This window comes from Borostomias antarcticus, assembly GCF_949987555.1.
Source record: "Borostomias antarcticus genome assembly, chromosome: 29".
In the NCBI taxonomy this organism is placed as follows: domain Eukaryota; kingdom Metazoa; phylum Chordata; class Actinopteri; order Stomiiformes; family Stomiidae; genus Borostomias; species Borostomias antarcticus.
In genome coordinates this window covers 4,088,038-4,114,518 of record NC_140262.1, presented here as the reverse complement: position 1 = coordinate 4,114,518, position 26,481 = coordinate 4,088,038, and the positions used below count along the sequence as shown (strand labels likewise).

The 26,481-nt window shown below is 52.0% G+C and overlaps 1 protein-coding gene across 1 annotated transcript; it reads right to left on the bottom strand.

Moving 5' to 3' along the window:
* Nucleotides 1-365: 365 nt before the first annotated feature.
* On the bottom strand, nucleotides 366-21,405 carry wnt3 (wingless-type MMTV integration site family, member 3; the record flags this gene model as incomplete). The annotated part of the gene is made up of 4 exons (XM_084459925.1): nucleotides 366-845; nucleotides 2,814-3,079; nucleotides 7,204-7,445; nucleotides 21,326-21,405. 4 exons carry the CDS (start codon nucleotides 21,403-21,405, stop codon nucleotides 366-368), a joined length of 1,068 nt encoding a protein of 355 aa, XP_084316051.1.
* Between the last annotated feature and the right edge of the window lie 5,076 nt (nucleotides 21,406-26,481).

The window sequence follows — 26,481 nt, the reverse complement described above, 5'->3', positions numbered from 1 at the left end:
AGGACACTTTCAACTGATAAACCTGTACAGTATATAGTAGCAGGCGAGACGTTGAAGGTCTTGGGGGTCAGGGGGGTTAGGGGTTGTGTGTGTGTGTGTGTGTGTGTGTGGGGGGGGGGGGGGGGGGGGGGGTGGGTCATTTTCTTATAACAAGGGCGAAAAATAAAGAGTTCCAGTACAGAAGTGCCATTACCCATCGGTGCCTGTGCCTGCTTGAACGTCCGTGTGTGTGTGTGTGTGTGTGATGGGCGGCAGCGCTTGTCCGTCGGTCCATCCATCCATCCATCCATCTTGTCTGTCCGTCTGCATGTCGGGATCACACGCCCCCCCCCCGCCACGCCCAACCTGCCACGCCCCGCCCGCCCTCACTTACACGTGTGGACGTCGTAGACGCGCAGGCACTCCTGGCAGCTGACGTAGCAGCACCAGTGGAAGATGCAGTGACACTTCTCCTTGCGCTTCTCAGTCCGCGTGTTGTGACCGCGGCCGCAGCACAGCAGGTCGCAGCCCTCGATGCCGTGCGACGACACGTTGCAGGCGCGGTCGCGCGTCCCGAACGAGCCCGTCTCCGGGTTGGGCTCGCAGAAGTTGGGCGAGCCCTCGTAGTAGACCAGGTCGCGCTCCGTGGGGTGCTTGAAGAAGGCGTACCTGGCGCGCAGCGTCTCCACCCAGCCGCGCGACTCGCGGTGCTTCTCCACCACCATCTCCGACGCGCTGTCGTACTTGTCCTTCAGGTAGTCGCCCAGCATGCGGAAGTCGGGCTGCGCCCACCAGCACGTCTTGACCTCGCAGCTGCCCGACAGGCCGTGGCACTTGCAGCGCAGGTGCATGTGGTCCAGGATGGTCTGTCAGAGGAAGGGGGAGGGGGGGGGGCTTAGACACACGATAGACAAAACTAGGGCCGATTCATCGATTCTGAATCAAATGATTCAGAACTGATTCATGAATCCCAAAATCGATCTTTTATTTAATGAATGAATAAATGAAGGAATGAATAGTTAAATTCATTCAATGATTCATTCATTCATTCATTTTTGGAAATCAGTATCGATACCCAGCCCTAGTATTGAAGTGTTGCATAACTTGGCAGTCATGTAATTAAGGTTACAGCTAAAAAAAAAACAGGTTTTAGTAACACTAACCGAATCGATATTGAACCGAATCGAATCGAATTGAATCGTGATAATCGATTCTGTACCTTGTGAATCGGAATCGAATCGATTCTTGAAATCCGAATCGATACCCAGCCCTAAGACAAACCCTGGTTCGCTCTCCTGCGGATGTGATTAGAGTAGACCTCGCTCGTGATTAACACCGGACGGTTTATTGGGGTATCGGGTGGTTTGGTCGACGGCGTGTGCTACGTTCGTTTAGCCCAGGTAACAGCTTGCTTCATCTGGCGTGTTCGGTCTGTGGACGGGTTCGACCGGGAGGTCAGGTGGGTCCGTGGGAAAGGTGTTTTTATGACTGGGCAGCGGCTTTTTATGAGCTGTAATTTACAGGGGGGGAAATTCAGCAATGCTGACGAGCGACTAGCTTACGGACCGGTACAGTAGGATCACAGCGACATGCCGTCAGGGCTGAACCGTGTGTGCGTGTGTGTGTGTGTGTGTGTGTGTGTGTGTGTGTGTCTTGCAGCTGTAGAAGTTTAGAGGCAGGTCTTCTCACCGCGCCGCTAATTCCCTCTGAAGTCACGCTCACGTGAACCACGCCCGGCGGCTCTGTTCGCCTTTGTTTTGATTTGTTTCGCTTTAATTCCTCGGCTATATTTAGCCGCAGAATTCCCCCAGCTGCAGCAGAAGGCAGGTGTTTGTAGCACCTATGGGGGGGAGGGGGGAGAGAGGTGTGTGTGTGTGTGTGTGGGGAAGGGGGGTGGCGTGACATCATGTCCTGGGCTCTTCAGGCCCCCCTGGCGTTTCTCAGGGGCCCTAGGTGTGTGTGGGGGGTTGGGGGTCGGAGGACAATGGAGCGTGAGAGGGCCAGGTGGGGCGACCGGGATCAAGCTGAGGAGAGGGGAGACGGGGGGGGGGGGGGGGGGTCCTGACAGGGGGGTTGCGCTGTTCTGCTCCTGCGGTGGTCTCTCGACCCCCCCCCCCCCCCCCCGCTCCTGTCTGCTCAGATCAAAGGGCTGCCTTGTTGCCGTGTGGTCCCTCCGAATGCCCCTCAGCGCCCCGGCGTGGAGCCCTCAACCAGATATCTCGCTGAGCAGTGACAGCGCGACTGACGGTTTAAGTCCGCACTGATTCTCCCGATTTTTCCCCCCCTCAACTAACTTATTCGTCTGTCAGGGAATTTCGGTTGGGATGCGAGGCATGAAAGGCAGGTGGGATCGAGGGGGGGGGGGGGATTTGGAGGGGGGGGTGGGTTTGCTCAGATCAGGTAATTATCCAGTCATTCAAAACCCAAGTGCTACTTTTTTCAGGTTGAAACTCACCAAATCGTGAGGCTGAAGTCAAATAGCAAAAAATCCCATCTGTCATACAATTAGTAATCTTTCACTGTTTACTGTGGATGATTCCACCTCTATTACAAAACAATCTGAGCTTTGTTCATTGTCTCCCTTGTTGTGGTTTCCCTGTTTGAGCTGCGCGGGTCGGGCGTGTTCAGGGCGTGTTCAGAGTGTGTTCAGAGTGTGTTCATTCAGGGTGTGCCCTGCATTCACGTCTTGTGTAAGTGTACAGGGTATGTCTAAGACGGGGAGACTCGACTTGTCGATCCTACCTGACTATATAACAAACGGTTACGTGGTATGGGACGGCCTTGTGTAACTAGCCCGTCGCGCGGCCCGCCCGCCGCGGCGCCCGGGGACTCACCGTGCGCCCCGCCTCGTTGTTGTGCCGGTTCATGGCGGAGCGGGCGTCCGGCCGGTTCTCCCTGGCGTCGGCGAACTCCCGGGACACCAGCACGCCGAACTCGGCGTCCTCGCTGCAGCCGCCCCACTTCCAGCCCTCGCCGGGCGGGCCCTTGTGGTGCGAGTCGCAGCCGCACATGGTGGACGTGCCCTCGGCGCAGGAGCGCGTCACCGCGAACGCCACCCCCGCCGAGGCGATGGCGTGGACGAACGCGGACTCTCGGGTGGCTGGAGGGAAAGATAGAGAGAGAGAGAGAGAGACAGAGAGAGACAGAGAGAGAGACAGACAGAGAGATAGAGAGAGAGACAGACAGAGAGAGAGACAGAGAGAGAGAGAGAGAGAGAGATAGGGACAGACAGAGAGAGAGAGACGGAGAGAGAGACAGAGAGACCGACAGAGAGATAGAGACAGACCGACAAGAGAGAGAGACCAACAGACAGAGAGAGAGAGAGAGACCGACAGAGAGATAGAGACAGACAGAAAGAGAGAGAGATAGAGACAGACCGACAAGAGAGAGATACCGACAGACAGAGAAAGAGAGAGAGAGATAGAGACAGAGAGAGAGCGAGAGATAGATTGACCGACAGAGAGAGAGATAGAAAGGGGGAACATATACGTAAACAAAACGTCAATCTTTATTTCCGCGTTGACAACAACCATCTTTGTGACCGGCTGCCAACATTCATGCAGGGGTAATGAAAGGGGATCCCCCTGGGCTCAAACCTTTTAACGCGCCATTTCATCTTCAAGCAGGCGTGCATACCTGAAAAGGACGCTTCGAACATCGCGGCGGAAAACACCGTGGCTTGACACAATTCACCACAGCAATAATGTGACATGGAAGGTATTTCGGGGAGGACTGCTCGAGAGCCGTGCCGAAACTGAATGGGGGGCGGGCCTCGTCAACGCAGGGAGGGGGGTAAAAAAATAAAATAAAAGACATTCTCAATCAGTGCCCTAACCCTTTTCAGTTCTCTGACTGATCGTTTTGATTATGACCTGCTGATCCAGGAATGCGCCGTATATCGCTGGAGGAGACGTGAGGTGGAGAGCTCCCAGGTGACATCATCCCATTGTGGCTGTGTCAGGCCGCCCTTGACGCTCGGTGGGATCACAGCGACCCGCCGTCGTCCCTTTGGGGGAGCGGCTTCGCATCTGGATAGTGTTTCAGGAATGTCACCCCCCCCCACACCCCCCCCCGTCCCCTCCACCACCGCCACCATCTCCCCTAGTTGGGGCCCGGGGCCTCTGGGTGAAACCTAGCAGCCCCCCTCGCCCTCGTCTGCGCTGAGAGATGGAGTTACGCCTCCTTTGAACGCAACAGCTTATTATGTAACCGGACGCCATTGTTTCACAATCGCCGCACACTTATTATAGCCGCTCGCCCGTTTTTCCGCCAAACGTATGGCCTCCTCTGCCGCCGTGAGCACATACACACACACACACACACACACACACACACACACACACACACACACACACACACACACACACACACGCTGAAACCCAGAGGGGAAGGGTGGGCCCCCTGAGCAATGGCTCCACTGTTTTAAGCGTCCTGTGAGACCCAACTGTGTCCCCCAGCCAGGCTGGACGTCTTTCCGAGGACAGCGACCGCAATACGTCCCGACTCACAAAGACGTGTGTGACTCCCTGTCCACCAGTAGGGGCATCGGTACGCTGTGGCCTCAGCCGTTCTGTCTGTCGGTCTCTATCTCTCTGTCTCTCTCTCTGTCTGTTGGTCTCTCTCTCTCTCTTGTCGGTCTGTCTCTATCTCTCTCTCTTTCTGTCTGTCTGTCTATCTCTCTCTCTCTCTGTTGGTCTCTCTGTCTCTCTCTATCTGTTGGTCTCTCTCTCTTGTCGGTCCGTCTCTATCTCTCTCTCTCTTTCTGTCTGTCTGTCTGTCTGTCTGTCTGTCTCTCTCTCTCTCTCTCTGTCGGTCTCTCTCTCTGTCTCTCTCTCTCTCCCTGTCTGTTGGTCTCTCTCTCTCTCTTGTCGGTCTGTCTCTATCTCTCTCTCTTTCTGTCTGTCTATCTCTCTCTCTCTGTCTCTCTCTTGCATGTTAAACAGTGCCGTTTGTGTTGACAAAATGTGAAACAACAAGCCTACTATGGTTGAGCTACTTCATCCTCTGGCCGGTAGCTCATCAGGTGATAGTTTATTAGGTGAGAGGTCAGGTACTGATCAGGTGATAGTTTATTAGGTGAGAGGTCAGGTACTGTAACTGCTCCGGTGTGCATCTGCCAAATGGAAATGTTACACGGTCACCGGGTCACTCTTACCGAAGACCAACGGGCTTTGTTCAAACTTGTGTTCAGCATGTTAATATGAGCTGGAAGTGAGCGCGTTACACGTTGCGAACGCGCGGCCGTGACAGCGTACACAACACCTTAGCGCCAAGCCCCCGGCGTCTGAGCTCCCAGTGTGTGCTTTCATTCTACGACAAAGAAAAAGCAACATTTTTTGGTCTCAAAACCCCTGTGAATGTTTGTTTGACTGGATACACACACACACACACACACACACACACACACACACACACACACACACACACACACACACACACACACACCTCTGGTTGGGAGGCGAGCGGGAGTCCCAGCTAGCCCTGGCAAGCCCTGCTGGGCTCTCCACAACGGGGCCCTGTGAGCCGTGGGCCCCTGAAGCTCTGGCTGTCAGCCAAGGCCAGCGCTGCTCCTGCTACCTGCTGGGTCCATCAATCCGCCTTTGTTTCCCTTGTGTCACACTGGGTTAGCCAAACAAAGGCTGCCCCCACCGCTCGGCTCTGCCCAGAGCTGGCATTCCCTTAACTCCCCCCCGAACACCACCACCACCACCAACACCACCCCGACCCCAACACCAAACCTCCCCTCCGCCACCCCGCAACCCCGTTCTCCGCTACCACCAACACCCAGCCACAACTGCCCTCCTTCCCCCGTATTACCCCCCCCACCCCCCCACCACCGCCGTTAACTACCCCAGTGGTTGAAGTGACCAGTAGCCGCTCTGCGGTTGGGGTTCCACTTCCTTCGTCGACCCCTTTTCGCCCGTCTCTCGGACCGCTCCCCTGCCCACCTAAGAACCCCCCCCCCTTCCTCTTCCTCCCACCTCAGCCCAACATGGCGGCCCTCGGGGTGTGTGTGTGTGTGTGTTTTTTTTTTCTGCAAGATTCCCTTTCAGCCTGTTTTCATGACAGAGTCAAAAGGGCGTGTGAATGGGGCGTCCGTGGGAGCTGGAGCAGTGTGAGGCGCGCACCGGTCTTCATGCACAGTAGGGGTTGAGCTGAGACCCCCCCCCCCACACACACACACAGCCCCCCCCCCCCCCCCCCCCAGCCCTTTTCTATTGCCTGTAATCTCATTTGGCCTACCCCCTCCTTTTTATTTGACTGAGGGGTGAGGAGGGTTCACCCTGCCTGTTTCAGCCCAGATCCACACGCTGATTCATTCCCCCATCGGAGGCGTCGCCCCCCAACACAAAGTCCCATCTTTATCGTTAGGGATTTAAAACCCTCGTCGCTCAAACAGCCCCGGTTCTGTTTCCTTTGTGCCTTCTGTTTTTGTATCGGCTTTTAGGGATTGTTTAAAAACACACAGTCGGTGTTAAGACCGTCGACGACTACTATTCAGAGCTGAAAATCCCGATACGTGTCCTCAACTGTAACCGTCGCTTTTTTTCTGAGAGAACTTGCGACGCTGACCTTTCTCTCGTGTCGGGAAACGCGACGTAAACAGGGTTGGGGGAAACCCGAAAGATTACGCCGTGACTCAAAAGGACAAATGCGATGTGGAAGATAAAGATTGATGGAAGTTAAATAATGTGTCGGCGCTCGCAGCGGCGGGCTCATTGCTCACTGCGGCAAGGAAAGGTGTCTATTATTGTAATTGCCCCGGTCGTTTGTCAGTTAAAAGCCACGGAACAGGCGATGACTGAACAGGCGGTAGCTGCAAAGCGTTTCTCTGATACCTCAACTAGCTTTGACAGCTTCCTGTATTGGACTCTTGCTTGTTTACCGTAGTCTGCCGCTGCTATTTCCTAAAAAGCTTTCGTTACATCCACAATAAGACACTAGTGGCCTTGATGAGCCTCTGAACTACTACTGATTCTACACAGATCCTCCCTGGTTTGGTCCTGTGGAGTTTTGTTTCATAGCCCAATGTGTTGTTTTGTATTGTGGTTTATATGATCCTTGGCGTTTTATGATAGCCTACTCTGCATTTTTTCAGAATCCCCCCGAGGACCACTGCTGAATAAAATACCTCATTAGCAACGAAGAGTACAGTGGTCGGGGAGAAGAGCACGTCGGGTTTTCGCGGGGGGAACGTCACACGGCCTTCTCGGGGAAGCTTACCTTTGTCCAGCACGGGCCCAAAGATGGCCAGGTTGTCTTTGATGGTGGTACAGTTCCATCTCCTGCCCCTGAACTGGTGCTGGCACTCCTGGATGCCCAGCTTCACGCCCTCGGCCACGCTGGGCATGATCTCGATGTAGTTGCGACAGAACCGCAGCTGCTTGGGCACCAGGCCAGGGATGGAGCCGCAGAGGATGGGTTGGGAGCCCAGAGACGAGTACTGCTGTCCCAGGGCCAGGGACCTGCAATAAAGGGAGGGAGAGGAAGAGAGAGAGAGAGGGAGAGAGAGGGGGGAGGGATGAGTATGCTAGTAACCCAGCCAAGCCATACTCCACCCTTGCGCTGCCTAGTCTCTTTATCCTTCCCTGCACTCTCCAGGAGAAACCGTACCGTGGCGTCTGCCCATGAGAACGCCGGCAGTAGAGGAAGAGACTGACCTCTGAACTCCAGATCCTCAACGGAGATGGTGGTGGTGAAATGCTAGGGAGGCCCTCCCTCATAGAGAGGTCTGTTCAGAGGAACAGTGCTGGGGTCTCTGGGTACGAAGACGTAGGCTACAGTGACGCATTGTCCTACAGACTCAATCAGTGTGTCAGGTTGTCGTGGATGATGAGAGGGCCGGCGTGTCTTCCCCCCGGAGTCGGGTCGACTTTCCTAGTGTTTTATTGACTTCATGAGCGCTTAACGCAGTCGAAGGGGAGTGCTGCTGTTTGCTTTCTTCTGGAATGGAAGCTAACAGCCTCTCTCCAGGGCAAAGGATGTGACCTATTAGTACTGACTGTTCAGCACAGGTCCTGATTATCTGGGAGATTACACACAAACCTGTAGTGGTTATACTCTGGGAGAGGGCCCAATGTCCAATAAAACACACACACACACACACTCATTTTTAAACAGACAGTTCTATTTATTAATTCCTGGTTTTCCTCTGGAGATGTCTCAGGAGTTTTTCAGGTTGAAGGCGGGCGCAGTTCAGCACGTGGTCGGTTACGGGCGAAGGCGTGTGGTCGGTTTACGGGCGAAGGCGTGTGGTCGGTTACGGGCGAAGGCGGCATTCCTGAAGCTCCCCTCACCGGCGGGGGCCGCCGTAGATGCGCCTAAACACGGATCAACCACCGCGCCGGGACAGCCCATATCAACCAGGGATGCCAGAAACCATTACAGTTTCATTGAGGCAATTAATTTTAACTGCCATATTATTTTTTTCTTCTCCTGCCGAGATAAGGTGCAGAAAATAAATGTTTGCTACGTCTGTGTTTTAACATGTTTACTGTTAAGGCAGGCTGAGGCATAACTGCTACCCCGCTTCCCAGAAGAGATGTAACGGTGTGAAAAATTCATATCACCATTATAGTGACCAAAATTATCATGGTTATCAGTATTATCGCGGTATTGTAAAATGTGCTGAACATTATTCATTAATAAACATTTTCTAAAACTACTGATAGACACACTGAAATCACTTCACCAAGTTTTATATTGAAAACCACAAATAAAATTAGCAGCAATTAACGTTTTTTTGCATAAACGTTAAAATAGTGCGTCTTGGAGACCGCTGCCAACTTTGGACGGTATTTACAGAACGCGGAAATCAAACACGGGTTTAATGATAATTTTATCACAATAAATTGAATCGAAATTTATCACGGTTTATCGTTATACCGGTTATCGTTACATCCCTACTTCCCAGAAGGAGCTACCTTTGTGTTCGCCGTGAAGGTAGTTAACGCGTTTTCGGTGGCGTCGTTTATTTATTATTTATAGTAAATGCCACTTTCAAATGCCAATCGCTTACCATCAGCGAATGACAGCGAGTGTGTGAATGTGTGGGTGAGAGAGAGACAGAGAGAGAGAGACAGAGAGAGAGACGGGGAATGAGAAAAAGAGAGAAAGAGAGAGAGAGAATCCTAGAGGGGCCCGACAGAGCCAGCGACACTGCAGCAGTGGGATCAGAACGAGAGAGAGAGGGAGAGATAGAGAGGGAGGGAGAGAAAGAGAGAGAGAGAGAGGGAGAGAGAGGGAGAGATAGAGAGAGGGAGGGATAGAAAGAGAGAGAGAGAAAGAGAGGGAGAGAGAGAAAGAAAGAGAATGAGAGAGAAAGAGAGAGAGATAGAGAGAGAGGGAAGCCTCCATGCCAGTGTTGAGTGGCAGACGATCTTCCCCGTGTTGCCGGGGCCCGGGCAGACTGAGAGCCCCGGAGGCCATGCGAGGATCACAGGGGAGCGATCAGATCAGAGGGCCACTCAGGATGACCTCAGGCCCCCCGCGGGGCGCAACCCTATCAGATCAGAGAGCCACTCAGGATGACCTCAGGCTCCCCGCGGGGCGCAACCCTATCGCGGTGCAGCGCCGGCTCTCGGGTGGATGAGTGCGCTGCTGCACCAAGACCCGACACAAAAGCCCGGCCATTGAAGTCGGAGGAAAAAAAAAATCCCCCTCAGAAAGTTCACAGCTCATGTGCTCTTTTGCTTTCTCCGACAACCACCCCACCCCCTCTCCACAGCATCCCCAAACCTGCTACCCCCCCCCCCCCCCCAACACACACACACACACACACACACACACACTTTTGATCTCCTTTGGAGTACAGGTAAGCATTGTTAAGGCAGGCTCCCAGGTATCAGAGACTTTCCAGTGAGGCTTATGCACACTGACGCGAGAAGCCGAGAGGCTTGAGAGCAGCTGAGCAGATGGAAAATAATGTGATACCGTAAACACGCTCCGGACGCTCGCCACGCCGCCGCCGCCGCCACCTGTTCCTGACAGGAACGCCAGCGCTGACGAGCGAACGCCGGGGAACGGAGGGAGCGACCGAGGGAAGCGTGAAGAGGACGACGGTCGGTTCCCGCTTCGAGAAGGTTCCGCTGCGTCTCTCTCGCCGTAAGAACCAGCGCTCGGTTTCAAGTCGAAAGGCCCCGGTACGGTCTTCGAAGCCACGACTCGACTTCCCATAAGCCATTTCATAAGTGGTATGAACCCAAATGAGTTGTATGAACTCGGCTCCGGGTTTGTTGTTCGGGCCAAACGCGATGTTCCCTCGCACACAAGCGGTCGTGCTCCGGGAGCCTGGCTAAGCCAGCAACTTAAGAGCAGTCATCAATCTGCAGTCATGTCCTTGTCTCATGTTTACCCGAGCGAGGGAGGCCATCTTAGCTCATCTGACGATCCCAAATCCCAGAAACGCCACCGAGTTCAAGCGGCACTGACTTCACTCTGTCTGGTGACTAACTGAAGTAATTACATAGTCTGCTTAGCTGTGTTACTACCCATTAATCTCCCCGACATGGGGCGGACCTGGGAGGATGGGTGCCCCGCACCGAGCTGCCGTGAAGCCTGGCGGGTTGACAGCCCGCCGCCTAGGCCCCGCCTCCCCCTACCCGGTACAGTAGGCTACGCTTGCTGGTTGAAGAGGTGACGTGTGGATGTCTGATTAAGTCAATTACCTAACCGCACGGGGCTTTCTTGTGGACATAGCGTGTTTAGACTACATGCAGGGGCTCTACGCGTCGCTTTCATTCTGTTGGTATAGGACGCGCCTCGCTTGGTCGGTAGAGGGTTGAAAGGGATGTCTTTAGCTAGGCGCTAATGAGAGTCTTAGTGCCCCGAGGGGAAAGCCGGTTGGTGAGAGGCATGTCACACACACACACACACACATACACACACACACACGCGCTCCACGAGTGTTTCTGCACTGCGGAACCGGAGTTTGTGCGCTCGTGTGTGTGTGTGTGCGCGTGTGTGAGCCTTCCCGCTTTGCCTGGCTTCTTCTGGAAAGCCGAGAGCGACATGTCTGGACCGAGCAGGGGAGCGCAGACGTAGGGCCCAGGCAGAGGCAGAATGCCGGGGGAATCCGCTCCAGGGAAGCAGACGGAGCAGCAGAAACTCCGGGGCTTGGCAGGTGCGTGCCTAGGCAGGTCTGAGGGGGCCGCCCGCCCCTGGCCTAGGGGGGGGGTTGGTGCCGGTTTGGGGTTTTTCTCAAGTCTCCGAATCCAACATGATGTGAGCGCGGAGAGGGCCGCTGGATACCACAGATATGGAGACAAAGGGAGTCCGCCGGCTCCGTGCCGACTCTGCAGAAACGATGTTCAGCACCGAACTATCACAACTTAACATGAAGTTGTGATTATGAAATGCCGATCAAGCAGGCTACCATCCACTCCCAATACTAAACGACTCCTAGTTTGATCCTGAGGGTGTTGTTATTTTTTTGTGTGGGGGGTCTATCGCAGGGGTCAGCGTGAACCTGTCTAAAGAGCAGACAGATGAACTTTCTCTTTGTGACAGGTTCTCATGTCCAGAGGCACAGAAAACACTAGGTGACCCTCTGAACCAGCTAATGCGTGACATCTGACCCGCTGCCTTGAGCATGAGTGACGTGGCTTGAATGAGCAGCTTGAAGTTCATGATCAGGTCTCATATGAGGTCATCAGGTCATTTAAATACGGAGTGGCTCTGTACTTCGTCAGTTGTAGCCTAGGCTACAGGCTCAGACAAATGTTCCAAAATATTAATTCAAAGAACACAGGTTTCCATCTTTTTCTGATTATTTATGTTTCTGTTGTGTTTCCACAACTCGATTCAGAAATAATACCTAACAGTTTTGCTCGCCAAATGTTAGAAATTCGTAATCTAAATATGTCTAACCGATTAGGCCTAGGAATGAAAGGCTGCACCTGGTGCACGTTGTCCGTAATCACTACTAATGTAAGGGGTTTGTTGATATGATAGTCTATTGTTTGTATTGCATTAGACGGACACTGAGAACACCAACTGAACCTTTTGAATTAGGCTACACGACCGTTGGTCTTACCTTTTCTAAATGCCCCCAGCTCGACTACAGTAGCGTGGCGACCGTATTTATTCTATTAATACACCCACGGGCGAACGTCTCCCTATGGCTTCACCAATCAGGAAATGTTCCAGGAGCGGAACTGGCCTTCGGGTATTAGGCTATTTAACTTAAATAGTTTCTTGTTCGTTCTTATTTTATCTATTTGAATGCTCGGAAACATTCAAAATCAAGTTGCGCCCCATACGCATCACTACGGTTATATCAAATGGGCCAAAGTGGCCTAACCTGCCCATGCGCACGCAATGCGGTAAGAATGCGCGCTCACGTGCAGACCAGGGAAAGGGCTTGAAAATCATTCAGGTAGGAGAAATTGAGTTAAAATTCCTTTACCAACTACCAAATATTAGTTGGATTTAGGATTCATAACTCTCCTGCGTATCACAAAGTAGGTGGTTTAGTCCCTCTGCATCTGTGTTGGTGTCTCTTTTGAGACAGAAGCCCAACTGAACTTGTCTTCACTGTCTTTTAGTGGCTCTATCAGAACCGAACTGGGCTGTTCTCTGGATCTGGAGTCAGGTAAGAGGTCTATGGATGCTGCCATTTCCTGCGAAAATCCCTGTGAAGCAGGGAAAGAACGGGATGCCATGACGTTGCCCGTGGTTTATAAGCACTGTCCTTCGTGAGTTGGTGAACGCAATGCAATACGAGCTTTACATGCTTCCCCATGGCAACACAAATGACCAATATGGGGCCTAAAGAACAACAACCTACAGTAGAGAGAGAGAGAGAGATACATAGAGAGAGAGAAAGAGAGAGAGAGGGGATAAGAGGGTGGATTAGGGAGAGAACCAGCCTGTCACAATCCATCCCCCTATCCATTATTCCTCAGGCGCTGTTCAAAGACTCATGGAAAGTCGGGTGGTGTTTGAGGGCGACAGAGGGGGTGGCTCTGTTGCTACCAGAGGGGGTGGCTCTCTCTGTTGCTACTTGTACTGAAAGGCCTCACTCCCAGAATGCAGTTGTTGCCCACATGGCACGGTACCCTGTGTGTTATTGTGCCCACTTGGTATTGCAGGATTCAAATGTATTACTTACTGTACCAAAGCTTTGCCTTGGTGATGAGTAGGCCTCGGAACACACACACACACACACACACACACACACACACACTAGAGCTTCTTCTGCATGCTGAGACATATTACATGACAAAATGTATTGACCCACATATTGTCTTCACACCTGTTCCAGCATTAACCATCTTAGATATGGTGTAATGAATGTGTTATTATTTGTTGATAGGCCAGATTAATGTACTAAAAAAATAGCTTAATTAAATGTGTCTGCACCACACATTTTTAATAAGGAGGCATAGCTCTGTTAAATGCCAGTCGTTCTTTTGCAAGTGTGAACAAGTTAGTTACTCATTTCTTAATCAAATCAGTTGAGCACATGATAGTCCCACTCCGAAGGTGCATTCAATTATTGCCTCAAAAAATATGAGACTCAAACTCCAGAAAGCTCCCACAAGTTTATGGGAACACTTTGTGCAGTCATCCACCTTAGTCTCCTTCTACTGTACTGTGTTATAACTGTGTGATATCACACTTCCCCTGGTTAGATTTACCCAGAGGGCCGTGTGCTAAATGAGGCCCCGCGCACTCGAGATGTGCATCAAAACACCGCCGTCGGAATCCCAGTTGTAATCCCGCAACCAGGTCCACGGAGAGAGAAAGACACTCGGAAGAGAATAAAGTGGGCCAAGGAAAAGTTGCGGGCTCTGCCTGGGGATGGGACTTTTCCTCGCGGAGGCTGGAATGCGCAGCTCCCGTCTGTGTTGTTGTGTTCTGTTTCTCTCTGGCACACTTTTGATTTGTAGTCCAACAGCTCTGGGCTGATCAGATAAAAAATGACAGGACCCCTGAAAAATGTTCCAACCTGTTTTTTGCTTTCTTCCTCTCTTCTTCTTCCCCTCCTCGCCTCCCTCCCTCCTGTTCTCCCTCAACAGACACTCTTGGGGAGAGAGAGGGAGAGAGAGGGAGAGAGAGAGAGAGACCGCGAGCCCCTGCAGTCAGAACAGAGGAGAACAGAGCAGGGAGTCTGGCTGTAAACTTGTGAACTTGCCTGTCAGGAAGTGAGAGCCACACCGATCCCCTGTGCGCAGAGAACAGAGCTCTCAGACTGACTGACTGACTGACTGACTGACTGACTGGTTGACTGACTGACTGACTGACTGACTGGATGACTGACTGACTGACTGACTGACTGACTGACTGACTGACTGACTGGTTGACTGACTGACTGACTGACTGACTGACTGACTGACTGACTGGCTGACTGACTGGATGACTGGCTGACTGACTGGATGACTGACTGACTGACTGACTGACTGACTGACTGACTGACTGACTGACTGGCTGACTGACTGGCTGACTGACTGACTGACTGACTGGCTGACTGACTGACTGACTGGCTGGCTGACTGACTGGCTGACTGACTGACTGACTGGCTGACTGACTGACTGGCTGGCTGGCTGACTGACTGACTGACTGACTGACTGACTGACTGACTGGCTGACTGACTGACTGGTTGACTGACTGACTGACTGACTGACTGACTGACTGACTGACTGACTGACTGACTGGCTGACTGACTGACTGACTGACGGGCTGACTGACTGACTGGCTGACTGACTGACTGACTGGTTGACTGACTGGTTGACTGACTGACTGACTGACTGACTGGTTGACTGACTGACTGACTGACTGACTGGCTGACTGACTGACTGACTGACTGACTGGCTGACTGACTGACTGACTGACTGACTGGATGACTGACTGACTGACTGACTGACTGACTGACTGACTGACTGACTGGATGGCTGACTGACTGACTGACGGACGGACTGACCACACAGACGGACAGCAGCAGAGCACCAGGCAGACCGGAAGTGTCCCCTCCGTGTGAGTGTCCAGAGGGACTGGCTCGGCACTGCAGGGGACCTCTGGGCCTTAGAAAACGAGGGTCTGGTTTGAGGGAGAGTATTAACAGAGTGCCTGAATGGACTGATACTCAAACACGGCGCCATACACAACCCAACCAGCGCTAATATGAACCGTACTGGTATCGTATACAAATGAGGACTCATAGTAGTCAGCTTTCAGCAGCGTTGTGAGGGATTTATCCCGGCTATGGTTTTTTTCTGTATTTTTTATCATTCCTGACCCCTCCATTTAATCCATTCATCATGGAAGGTTACATGCTTGCACAGCGACTCCTCTGGGTCCTCTCTAGAACATAGCAGGTGCTGTACTGTGACGGCTTGCGTACTGTAAATACACAGATACGTTGTGATAACCAAGGTTCATCATGACAACAAACACTGTTCAGATCTCTCTCTCTCACTCTCTCTCTCCCTCTCTCTCTCTCCTGCTCTCTCTCTCTCTCTCGCTCTCTCTCTCTCTCTCTCTCTCGGATCTTCACCCATTACAATCATTTAACTGACGCTTTTATCCAAAGTGACTTACAATAATTGCATTTAACGTAGGAAAAGCCAATGTACTGCTCCTTGCCAGAACTCACAAGTGCATCTCCTTTCTAAAACAAGTGACTAAGAGCATAATCTAGTGCTGAAGGCATAGTGCAAGAATACCTATCTAAAAATACAAATAGAATAGAAATAGAATTGAATAGAATTGACTATCAAAGCAGCTTCTCAACAACACTGAAGACTGGAACCTAGCACCTATTTTAGAGAGGAAATTAGACTTAGAAAATTCTAGTTGAGGCTGTAGATCGAAGTCCCTTCCGGAAGTTAAAAGCAAGCCATCCTGGAACTAGAAGATAACCCCCCTCCCCCTTACACCCCCCGCCCCCCCCCACCCTCAAGGGATGACCTGGGAGATAACCTGGGGAGGTTTGACTGTAACCAGGGCGCACAGGTGTGACCAATACTTCATAGTCACTGGGTCAGAGAAATCGTGCCCCGTCGTCTAAAGAGGTCACAGGTTGCACATAATGAGCTGCTCATTGGCTGCAAGTTACAGGAGGTTGCAATTCTAGCCACTAATTATCAAGGTTAGACAAGGGTAATGAAGACCTCCTGTATTAGTGTGTGTGTGTGCGTGTGTGTGATTGTGTGTGATTGTGTGTGTCCACGTGCGTGCCCTTTAATGACCTCTTTGCCTTAGGGGCGCTTGGGCCTATTTTCTTTTGAGGAACTGCCCTGACCTGTGTTTTAGGGCAGGTAATAGCGGCGCGCTGCGGGACTTTGTCATTTCCTACACGAGGCACATCACATGTCCTTTGATGATGGGCTGAGATTAGGAATCCCCTTTCCTGCTTTGAACTACCACTCTCCTTTGAACCGTTCTCCTACCTTGTGTTTGAGCTGGATAACGTAACTCCGGCGGTTTGTTTTTTTTAAAACCCGACGGTCGTAGCGTCGGAATGGCGTTTCGTGTAAACCGCATGTGAACGACGGTGATGTAGGCCGAGATCAATGCCTCTAGTCAACTATCACTGTGGGAAGAAACACAAGCCGCTCTATTCAAATCTCAACCAGCTGGAGTGCAACTAGGTAATCCTATCCACAGCTTACATGATGCTAAGTGCCTCCTCTGCGTGGTTGTTTCTGGTTAACCCTCCCCAACGCCACGCAGACCTCTGGGAGAAGTCAGTCTCTCTCTTCACATATTTCTCGGAGGCTTTGAGACGTCTTCGACCCCCGGGCCGTACGGCGGCTGCCGCCATTGATATGGAACCCTGCAGGTTCTTAAGAACAACATTCTATAGGGCTTCCCTTCCCTCCTCCTTCCTTCTCTCTACTCTCCCTCCTTCCCTCCTCCCTCCTTCCCTCCTTCCCTCTTCTCTCTCCTTCCCTCCTCCCTACTTCCCTCTACTCTCCCTCCTTCCCTCCTCCCTCCTTCCCTCTACTCTCCCTCCTTCCCTCCTCCCTCCTCCCTCCTTCCCTCTACTCCCTCCTTCCTCCTCCCTCCTTCCCTCTACTCCCTCCTTCCCTCCTCCTTCCCTCTACTCTCCCTCCTTCCCTCCTCCCTCCTTCTCTCTACTCTCCCTCCTTCCCTCCTCCCTCCTTCCCTCTACTCTCCCTCCTTCTCTCCTCCCTCCTCCCTCCTTCCCTCCTCCCTCCCTCCCCCTGCTCTCCCTCCCTCCCCTACTCTCCTTCCCTCTCCTCCTTCCCTCTCCTCCCTCCTTCCCCCTGCTCTCCCTCTCCTCCCTCTCCTCCCTCTCCTCCCTCTCCTCCCTCCCTCTCCTCCCTCCCCCTCCTCTCCTTTCCTCCCTCCCTCTCCTCCCTCCCTCCCCCTGCCCCCCTCTCTGCCCTGTTAGAATAACGCCTGAACATCCTTGATCTTTTCACACAGGATTGCAGACAGAGGATTTTCTCGCAGTACGAATCATTAAAGTGATCCTTTGGCCAAAGGTGGTGGCGGTGGGGTGCAGGAGGGGTGCAGGAGGGGTGCAGGAGGGGGGTGTCACAGCCAGATAATGACATTCCTGAGACCCGGAGATGGACCCTAGAGCCCTGTTTAAGCCGCCGGGGTCGGCCCTGTGCGCCGAGCGCTTCGATGGCCTGGGTACGGACTGGCCTACGTTCTGACTGGGTACGGACTGGCCTACGTTCTGACTGGGTACAGACTGGCCTACGTTCTGACTGGGTACAGACTGGCTGACTGGGTACAGACTGGCCTATGTTCTGACTGGGTACAGACTGGCCTACGTTCTGACTGGGTACAGACTGGCCTACGTTCTGACTGGGTACAGACTGGCCTACGTTCTGACTGGGTACAGACTGGCGTACGTTCTGACTGGGTAGAGACTAGCGTACGTTCTGACTGGGTACAGACTGGCGTACGTTCTGACTGGGTACAGACTGGCCTACGTTCTGACTGGGTACAGACTGGCCTACGTTCTGACTGGGTACAGACTGGCCTGCGTTTTGACTGGGTACAGACTGGCCTACGTTCTGACTGGGTACAGACTGGCGTACGTTCTGACTGGGTAGAGACTAGCGTACGTTCTGACTGGGTACAGACTGGCGTACGTTCTGACTGGGTACAGACTGGCTGACTGGGTACAGACTGGCCTACGTTCTGACTGGGTATGGACTGGCTGACTGGGTACAGACTGGCTGACTGGGTACAGACTGGCCTATGTTCTGACTGGGTACAGACTGGCTGACTGGGTACAGACTGGCTGACTGGGTACAGACTGGCCTACGTTCTGACTGGGTACGGACTGGCGTACGTTAGGACCAGCGTCGTCTGCGTTCACGGCCCTTGCGCCACGGCGTTCTGGTGTGCCTGATACAGCCTTACACACTGTCTCTGACTGTACTATCAGTTGATGTTGTGGAAACCGAATACCACATTGTCTCTTTCTAAAACGTAACACGATGCGCAAACGGTAGAATCCGACGGGGACTCATGCGCCCGAGCTTCAGTCAGCTTACATAAATCGCCGGTTCTCTTTCATGTGTTCCCCGGGAACGCAACAGAAGCGCAGATTAGGCGGATAACAGACTTCAGTGCGGCCGACTCTGTGGTGATGTTACCGTGTGGAACCAGACCACAAGTCTTTGCCTCTGCACAGCCGGTGTTGAGGAGTCTCTAGTGGGTTAATTCCTTGGTGATGTTGAGTGTCAGCGTTCACTCAACGTGTCCGCTGTCTGTAATATGAATATAAACAAAGATGGCAGAACCGGCTGACAGGATGGCTTTAGCTGTTCAATTGAGGGATTATTTATGTTACATCGTTGACTGTAACATGTGGTGGAGTTTATCCTGAAATAGTTTATGTCACAATAGCGTTTTAAGTTGCCGTACGAATCCTATCGAGATTTCTTTATTTTGCGTTCTCTATACAAGTATAAGGGGTTGAAATGCGTGGATTCTTGCTCTTCAGCCTCGCAGCAACAGAATGATATATTATAGGGCAGGAAACATTTTTAAGAGCAGCATAGCAGCAGAATTCAGACACTTTCATAGTTTCAGACATACTTTCCCATCAACTTATCACAAAATTGCAAGCTCAAACCAATTTAGAGAAAAACTAGATAGTATAATAACGCTATTAAGCTTGGACCCGATATTCAGTCGTAAGAAATTCCTGTATAAATAGGGTATGTACAGTATGAAGTCCAAAAAAAAAAACATAGAACGTCCAATAACATTGATATTTTTTAAACAGACATGTTCTAAAAGCCACAAATTCTACAGCGAGACCGCGTGGAACCTGTGGTTTGTGTTAGGCCTACAGTATATCCGTAATCTGGTGTGAGATCTCTCCAAAACATTTTATTTTCACTTATAAAACTCGTCTTTCACCAAACATTCTTGCATTTTATTAAGGGAGATCTATTTTAGTTGCTGGTCCTGCTCTCCAAACCACCTCATTAACCAGCTATGTCACTCTATTACCTCTTCCACAAAGTTATTTATGCCTCGTGTTGTTTTCGGCAGGCCATCTTGCGACGGTGTGACTGCCAGGCATGGAGGAGTCAGAGAACCCTGCCCTGCCCCACTCGGCTGCACAATTTATGACCGGGTCATCTCCCCTGAGACCCGGCGCTGGGAGGGAGGCCGGGCTGGGCCGAAACGACGAAGCGTCCCCCGTGTCGTCCCCGACCTCTCGGACGTCCCGGGCACAGCGGGCCGACGACGGCGACGGCGCCCCTGCGACCCCCCGCTCCTCAGCACCTGCCCGTTCACCTGAAACCACGTCGTCTTTTCATCTTTCTCCCACTCTCTCCCTCCCCCCCCCCCCCCGCGCTCCGCTACATACTCTTCAGATTTGTTAGCCAAATCAAAGGTGCTGCAGCATTGTTAAGGCTCGAACCTTACACCCGTGTCATGTACGCTCCTTGGGTAAAACAGCTGCAGGTGATTCAGACGGAATCTGGGGCTCTTTGTCGCTGGTGTTCGGTGGTGCTGGACAGGGGTGTGGGTGTAAAGTCCTCCTGCCATTAACACTTCAGCCCTGTGGCCTGCGTGTTTGGCAGCCCTTTACTGTGTAAATGAAACCAGAAGATGCTGGCGGTTTGGACGGGACCGCTGTGGGACCACATGCTAACCCGGCTACTAAAAGTGCAGTAGCTCTGACAAGTATTGTGTCGAGAGCCAAAGAAGCTTTGTCATACGCCTACACAAATACCCCCCCCCCACAAAAAAAAAAGCTTTATGTTACAAAAGATTCAGGCCTATGAGGTCAGCTGCATGTAGCTGAATTTGTAATGAGAGGAACCCCTAAAATTCAGTGGGTTCTGCCAAGCGGGATCTTGGATATTTTAACAAAGACACAAATATAAACCCCCTATACGGCACCTAACCTTAATGTCACATAGTCTGTTGACTATTCTCCCAGGGAACTCGGTAATATTGCAATGTAACTGAGTAGCAATATGTTAGGCTTAGCTGTTGTTTATACGCAGAACAGCAAAATTGATACAAAATGTATAAATTAGATCTGATTATATTGCAGCCTACAAATATATCAATTTACTCGTTTTTGACCGTTTCAAAATTCAGCGTTTTATGAATTTGAACCAGCTTTTTTGTGTAAAACAATTTAGTGTTTGATACACTCTCTCTAATCAAAACCCAACAAAAACATTCAGTTAACAATGAAGAGTTACACGGTGTGATCGCAGACCGGCTGCCTGAACGTAGAATCTGGAAGCACAATAGCAAACCAAACAATAATGACGCTGACTTGGATCGAACTACTCTCAAGGTGCACATTTTCATAATCTTAGAGATTTATTTTGGGGAAAAGGGAAGAATTTTCACTCACAGACTAGACGAATAGGGCCACAAAAATGATTTTGTTGAGTTTTCGTGAAGGAGGTCAGAGCTGTCATTGTGCTTGGGGGACAGAGACCACATACACTAAATAAAGGATCAAAAGAATCTAACTATCTAGAAAAGCCTCGAGATCATCCAGAGAGAACCTGAGATCTACAATTGTTTACACTATACTGTACCTAAACACACATGCTTTCAGTGGAGAATGTGTCATTGCAAAATTACGATTCTCATTCAATAGGTTGAATCCCCCAGGCTGAAACAACCACCCCCTCTACATCAAAACATTCTCTAATAAGATAAATGGACATGAATATAGAGGCGGAAAGAACGAGAAGCCTTTTCCGTTACACACCAGTATTTGAGGTTAAGATTCTTTGGACTGGGCCGAAGAACATTTTTCCACGCAGTCAACTGAAAGAGTATTCTGCCCTCTCTTAAAATGATCATTGACCAAAGTCTCTCTGTGCAGCTCTAGGATTTGACGCCGAAACTCTCTTGGATTGTTACTCACCACCAAATGGGATAGCCTCCAAGCACCCGGGAGCCGGACAACCACACACACATCATATATCCAACCAGGTACAAATCCATGAGGTAAGCCTTGCGGTGATAGAAGGGTAAGATGGATCAATACATGGAATCTCCAATGGGGAATGATGCAGAGGTCCTGGAGGAGCAGCTTGGGGAAAAGCTTGATTGTTGAGGGAGGGGAAAATTAAAATGAAATTGAAAAAAAAAAAACCTAACTTCCTCCTGCTTTCCCCCCTTCTTTGAACCGGGCCAGGAAAGTGTGTCTGTCTCGGAGTAGTTACGAGAGTAAGTGTCTCTCTCTCTCCCTCACACACACACACACACACACACGCACACACACTCACACACACTCACACACACACACACACACACGCTCCTACCCGTCCTTCCCTCCCTCTCTCAGAGGTTCTTCCCTAAGGTAGATATCTTTTTCTCTCTCTACTTTTTTTCTCTCCCTCAGGATGCCTCATCCAGCAGGCCCAATATTAAAGGGGGGGGGGTGGGGGGGGGGAAGAAGACGAGCGAGGTTTGGAGATGTCAGCTGGCCAGCCAATCACAGAGGATGGCCTTAGGTTACGAAAAAAAATTATTATTCGTTCCCATCTGTCAATCACACACCACCCCCTGGTAATGTGGAAAAGAAAGAAAGGAGACACAGAGGGAGGGAGAGAGGGAGGGAGAATGAGAGAGGGAGGTATAGGGAGGGAGAGAGGGAGGGAGAGAGGGAGGGAAAATGAGAGAGGGAGGTATAGGGAGGGAGAGGGAGGGAGGTATAGGGAGGGAGGGAGAGAGGGAGGGAGAGAGGGAGGGAGAGAGGGGGAGGGAGGTATAGGGAGGGAGAGAGGGAGGGAGAGAGGGAGGGAGGTATAGGGAGGGAGAATGAGAGAGGGAGGTAGAGGGAGGGAGAGAGGGAGGGAGAATGAGAGAGGGAGGTATAGGGAGGGAGAGAGGGAGGGAGGTATAGGGAGGGAGAGAGGGAGGGAGAATGAGAGAGGGAGGGAGAATGAGAGAGGGGAAAAAAAGGTAGACTTCTTATACAATCGTTTTCATCCATGATCATTCCGAGTGAGCGCTCCGGGAAGTGTGGGGGGATAGGTGGTGTGTCTGGGGGGGTAGGTGGTGTGTCTGGGGGGGTAGGTGGGGTGTATGGGGGGGTAGGTGGGGTGTCTGGGGGGGGTAGGTGGGGTGTCTGGGGGGGTAGGTGAGGGGGGCGTGGGCATGGCTGAACCCCCCTGGCAGGCCTGGGGATTGGCAGCGGAGGGCATGCGGGCAGGGTTAGGGTTAGGAAGCAGTGTTGACTCCATTTTAAGGGGTGGCGCCCTGACTAATTGATCTGGATATACGGTGCGCGCACACACACACTCTCTCTCTTTCTCTCTCTCTCTCACACACACACACACACACACTTTCTTTCTCTCTCTCTCTCTCTCTCTCTCTCTCTCACACACACACACACACACACACACACACACACACACACACTTTTCCCCCTCTCACGCACACCAGGAGACGTTTACAGTGAATTTTCTAAATTGTTGTCCCCCTCCCACCCCAGCTAGGGGACATAAAAGAGGTGGCATAGTAAAGCCATAAACCGCGGTGACCGGGCCAGACATGCAGGGTTATATGCTCCAGCGGCCCAAAGGCGACACGTTTTACATCAGTAGCATTGTCATTCTGATGGGCTGAGGGACGGGCTGGGGTAGGACAGAGGGGGGGGGGGGGGGGCAGGGGGGAGGGGGGGGGGGGGCAGGGGGGAGGGGGGGGGGGCAGTACAGGACACATAGCCTGTAACCTCTAGAGGGTCATTGAGATTCAGGGAAACAGATCCAGGCAAATACAAACAAGATTAGCGAAGATCAAACACGCCCAATTTAGTTTAGTTTAGTTTAGTTTATTGAGTTTAAAAAGGACATGTATCCACATATATTAATTGCTTGGGTTAAAACAAGGAGATGCTTTGCGCCAGATTTAGCAAGGAAGCTAATTTCCACCTGCAGTCGTGCTGATAACACGGCCGAGTTAAAAGTTTTGGTTTTCCAACCGAGGAACATCGGTGGACTGTAAACATTAGCCAAGCGGACAATTCACAACAGGGGGGGGGGGGGCAGAAAATAAAAATCATATCTACAAAAGAGGAACGTTTGTTGTTATTTGTTCATAAAGTGGAGAATATATCGAGGAGTTTCATGCAATTCAACATTGTGTGACTCTTGCCTATAAAACCCAATAGCATTGGTCCCAGATAGCTGGTAGACTCCAGCAGCTGCAGTCTTAGAATGACGTCTCACGCTCTATTTGTCTCTCTAACATGTCATTATGCTACTCCGTGTCCAGATTGTGCTTTCTTTGTAAGAGTGGCTAAGGACAAAACAGTATTACATGACATGAGACATAGCGTCATTATATAATAATAGTATGTTCGAATGACCACTTAAAGACAGTTACAGTATGCAAGAATTTAAATCAACAGTATTAGACTGGGTATTATTTCTAACTGAATCAAGCTAACATTCGTTTGCTGTCATTTCTCGATGATCTGTTCTCGGTTTTATGATAGCGCCACAGGTACCAACTTGCCAGATTCAGTAGTGCTGTAAGAATGGGAATCACAAAGGAGTCATTCACTGCATCCCACCGTCAACCACATCGACCAACACAACTCATTAACTCACATTTAGAGTCTCTTAGAGGGATTTTTCTGTTCTTTGCTGTGGTTTTGTGAGCCCAGTGTGGTGACAACTGATGTGTCGCCTGGGGGGGGGGGGGGGGGTTACCGTCCACTCCTCCAGGGGGGTGAGGGAGGGCCTTGGGGGGGGGGGGGGGGGGTCTACCGTCCACTCCTCCAGGGGGGTGAGGGAGGGCCTTGGGGGGGAGGGGGGTCTACCGTCCAGTCCTCCAGGGGGGTGAGGGAGGGCCTTGGGGGGGGGGGGGGTCTACCGTCCACTCCTCCAGGGGGGTGAGGTAGGGCCTTGAGGGGAGGGGGGTCTACCGTCCACTCCTCCAGGGGGGTGAGGGAGGGCCTTGGGGGGGGGGGGGGGGGGGGGGTTCTACCGTCCACTCCTCCAGGGGGGTGAGGGAGGGCCTTGGGGGGGGGGGGGGGGGTCTACCGTCCACTCCTCCAGGGGGATGAGGGAGGGCCTTGGGGTGGGGGGGGGGGGGTCTACCGTCCACTCCTCCAGGGGGATGAGGGAGGGCCTTGGGGGGGGGGGGGGGGGGGGGGTTCTACCGTCCACTCCTCCAGGGGGGTGACGGAGGGCCTTGGGGGGGGGGGGGGGTCTACCGTCCACTCCCCCAGGGCGTGAGGGAAGGCTTGTGGGCTGTGTGGGGTTGAAAGGCTGCACCACAGGGGCTGTGAGCGTGCACTCTGGAGTAGAGAGTGAAGTATTTACCACAGAGAGAGAGGGAGCACAGTGACCGCTGTCTAGAGGTCATCGGCAGAGTGCCCTCCTCTCTCCTCCCCGACTTTTATTCCCCCACAACAAAAGAGGACAGACTCTTTGGCTAACAGGCCGTGACTGAGCACTCCTAGACCAAATATTGAGAAAAAACATGGGTCTAAATCTCGAAATGTGACAGTAATTGATAGATGTCCTGTTAAAACGCCTCCTAGAGGTCTTTCAGATGGCTCACTTCCCGTCGAGACGCTTGCGACAACGAGGCACGTCTGTTTTCGATCACGAGCGTTGTCGCGCGCTACGATGCGTTGGCGGAAATGTGCCGAGCTCAGCGCCTGGGTTTTGGACTCGCGCTGGAGGAGCGAGCGACGGATGCGAGGGGAATGTGACGGCGCGATAATTTACGAGGGCAGGGCGATGGAATGGTCTGCGGTCTGCAAATGAACAACATTGAAACCACGTTTCCCACAAGGCCATGACGATATGAGAAGCTGTCTGGGGAGCTGACGATTAGCATTTTTAGAACGCCAGAGCCCCGATCCCAAACTGTGACTCAGGAAATGGGGACATTTTCCATTCTTCCCCTCTCTGATACCATGTAGGCCTACTGGAGATTTACCCCCCACTGGTTCGGAGCGCACGCCACCAGCGCGCGGAGTTTCCATCGCTCTGATTGCGCTGCGGTTTGAAGTTAGCAGAGGGGGAGAGCGGGCGGGCAGCGGATAGGCCAGGCCTCACTGGGTCAGACGCTGTCTGATGTTTACAGATACCACTACCACAGTATCTATGCTATCTGCTTCTTACCGTTATGTTACGGTTATGTTACCGTTCTAATCTAATATTTTAGATTTTAGCGACTGAATGTGTTTTTTGGAAGCTAATACAGCAATGTATGTGTGTGTGTGTGTGTGTGTGTGTGTGTGTGTGAGTCTCCCTATAAGGAAAGGCCAGCCTATGCGTTTGTATCAGAATGTGCGCAGGGGGAGGAGTCACACACAGAGGACCCCTGCCGTGTTGGTTTCTACGGTGACCTGAGAAAGGCCGTAACCAGGTCCGGCTCTTTCTCAGGCCTGATCAGCGTCGCGCCACAAAGGAGGACATGTGTTCAGCCCCCCCCCCAACCTCCGCCCCCCCCGCCCCGCCGTCGCCTCGTCCCCGCCCCCTCCCACTCAATCCGACCAGCGTGGCCGGACACAGGCAGCCAATAAAACCAGGATTAGGGGGGCATCCACACACACACACATACACACCGGGGCTGTGGCGAAAAAGTTTCTGAAACACGCCCCAATTCCGCCCCCCCCCCCTCTCCTCACACACTTCTTTTCTTTCATCCCTTCTTTCTGTCTCTTTCCGTCTCTCCCTCTTTGTTGGTACCCACAACCCGATTTCTCTCCTTCCTCTACCTCCTCCTTTCAGGGCCTGCGAGCCCGTAAGCTCTGCACACAATGGGGTTTCCACAAATTACTCATTTTTCAGCGGCAGTTCCACACATTTTTCAATGCCCCCGGCCTGTCCCCCCCTCTTCATAGTCGGGGTCCCCCAGTCTCGTCCTGTTATGATAATGAAATGTGCTCCATCACAATGACAATGCACTGTGCATGTGTGTTCTTGTGTGTGTGTGTGTCTCTTCGTATGTTTTCACGAGATAAAACGCTAAAACTCTCAAGCCTTTAAGCTTTAATGCTGGCGCGAGTCTCCGCCAGTTGTAGGGATTGTCTTATTGTTTTATCCCGAAACA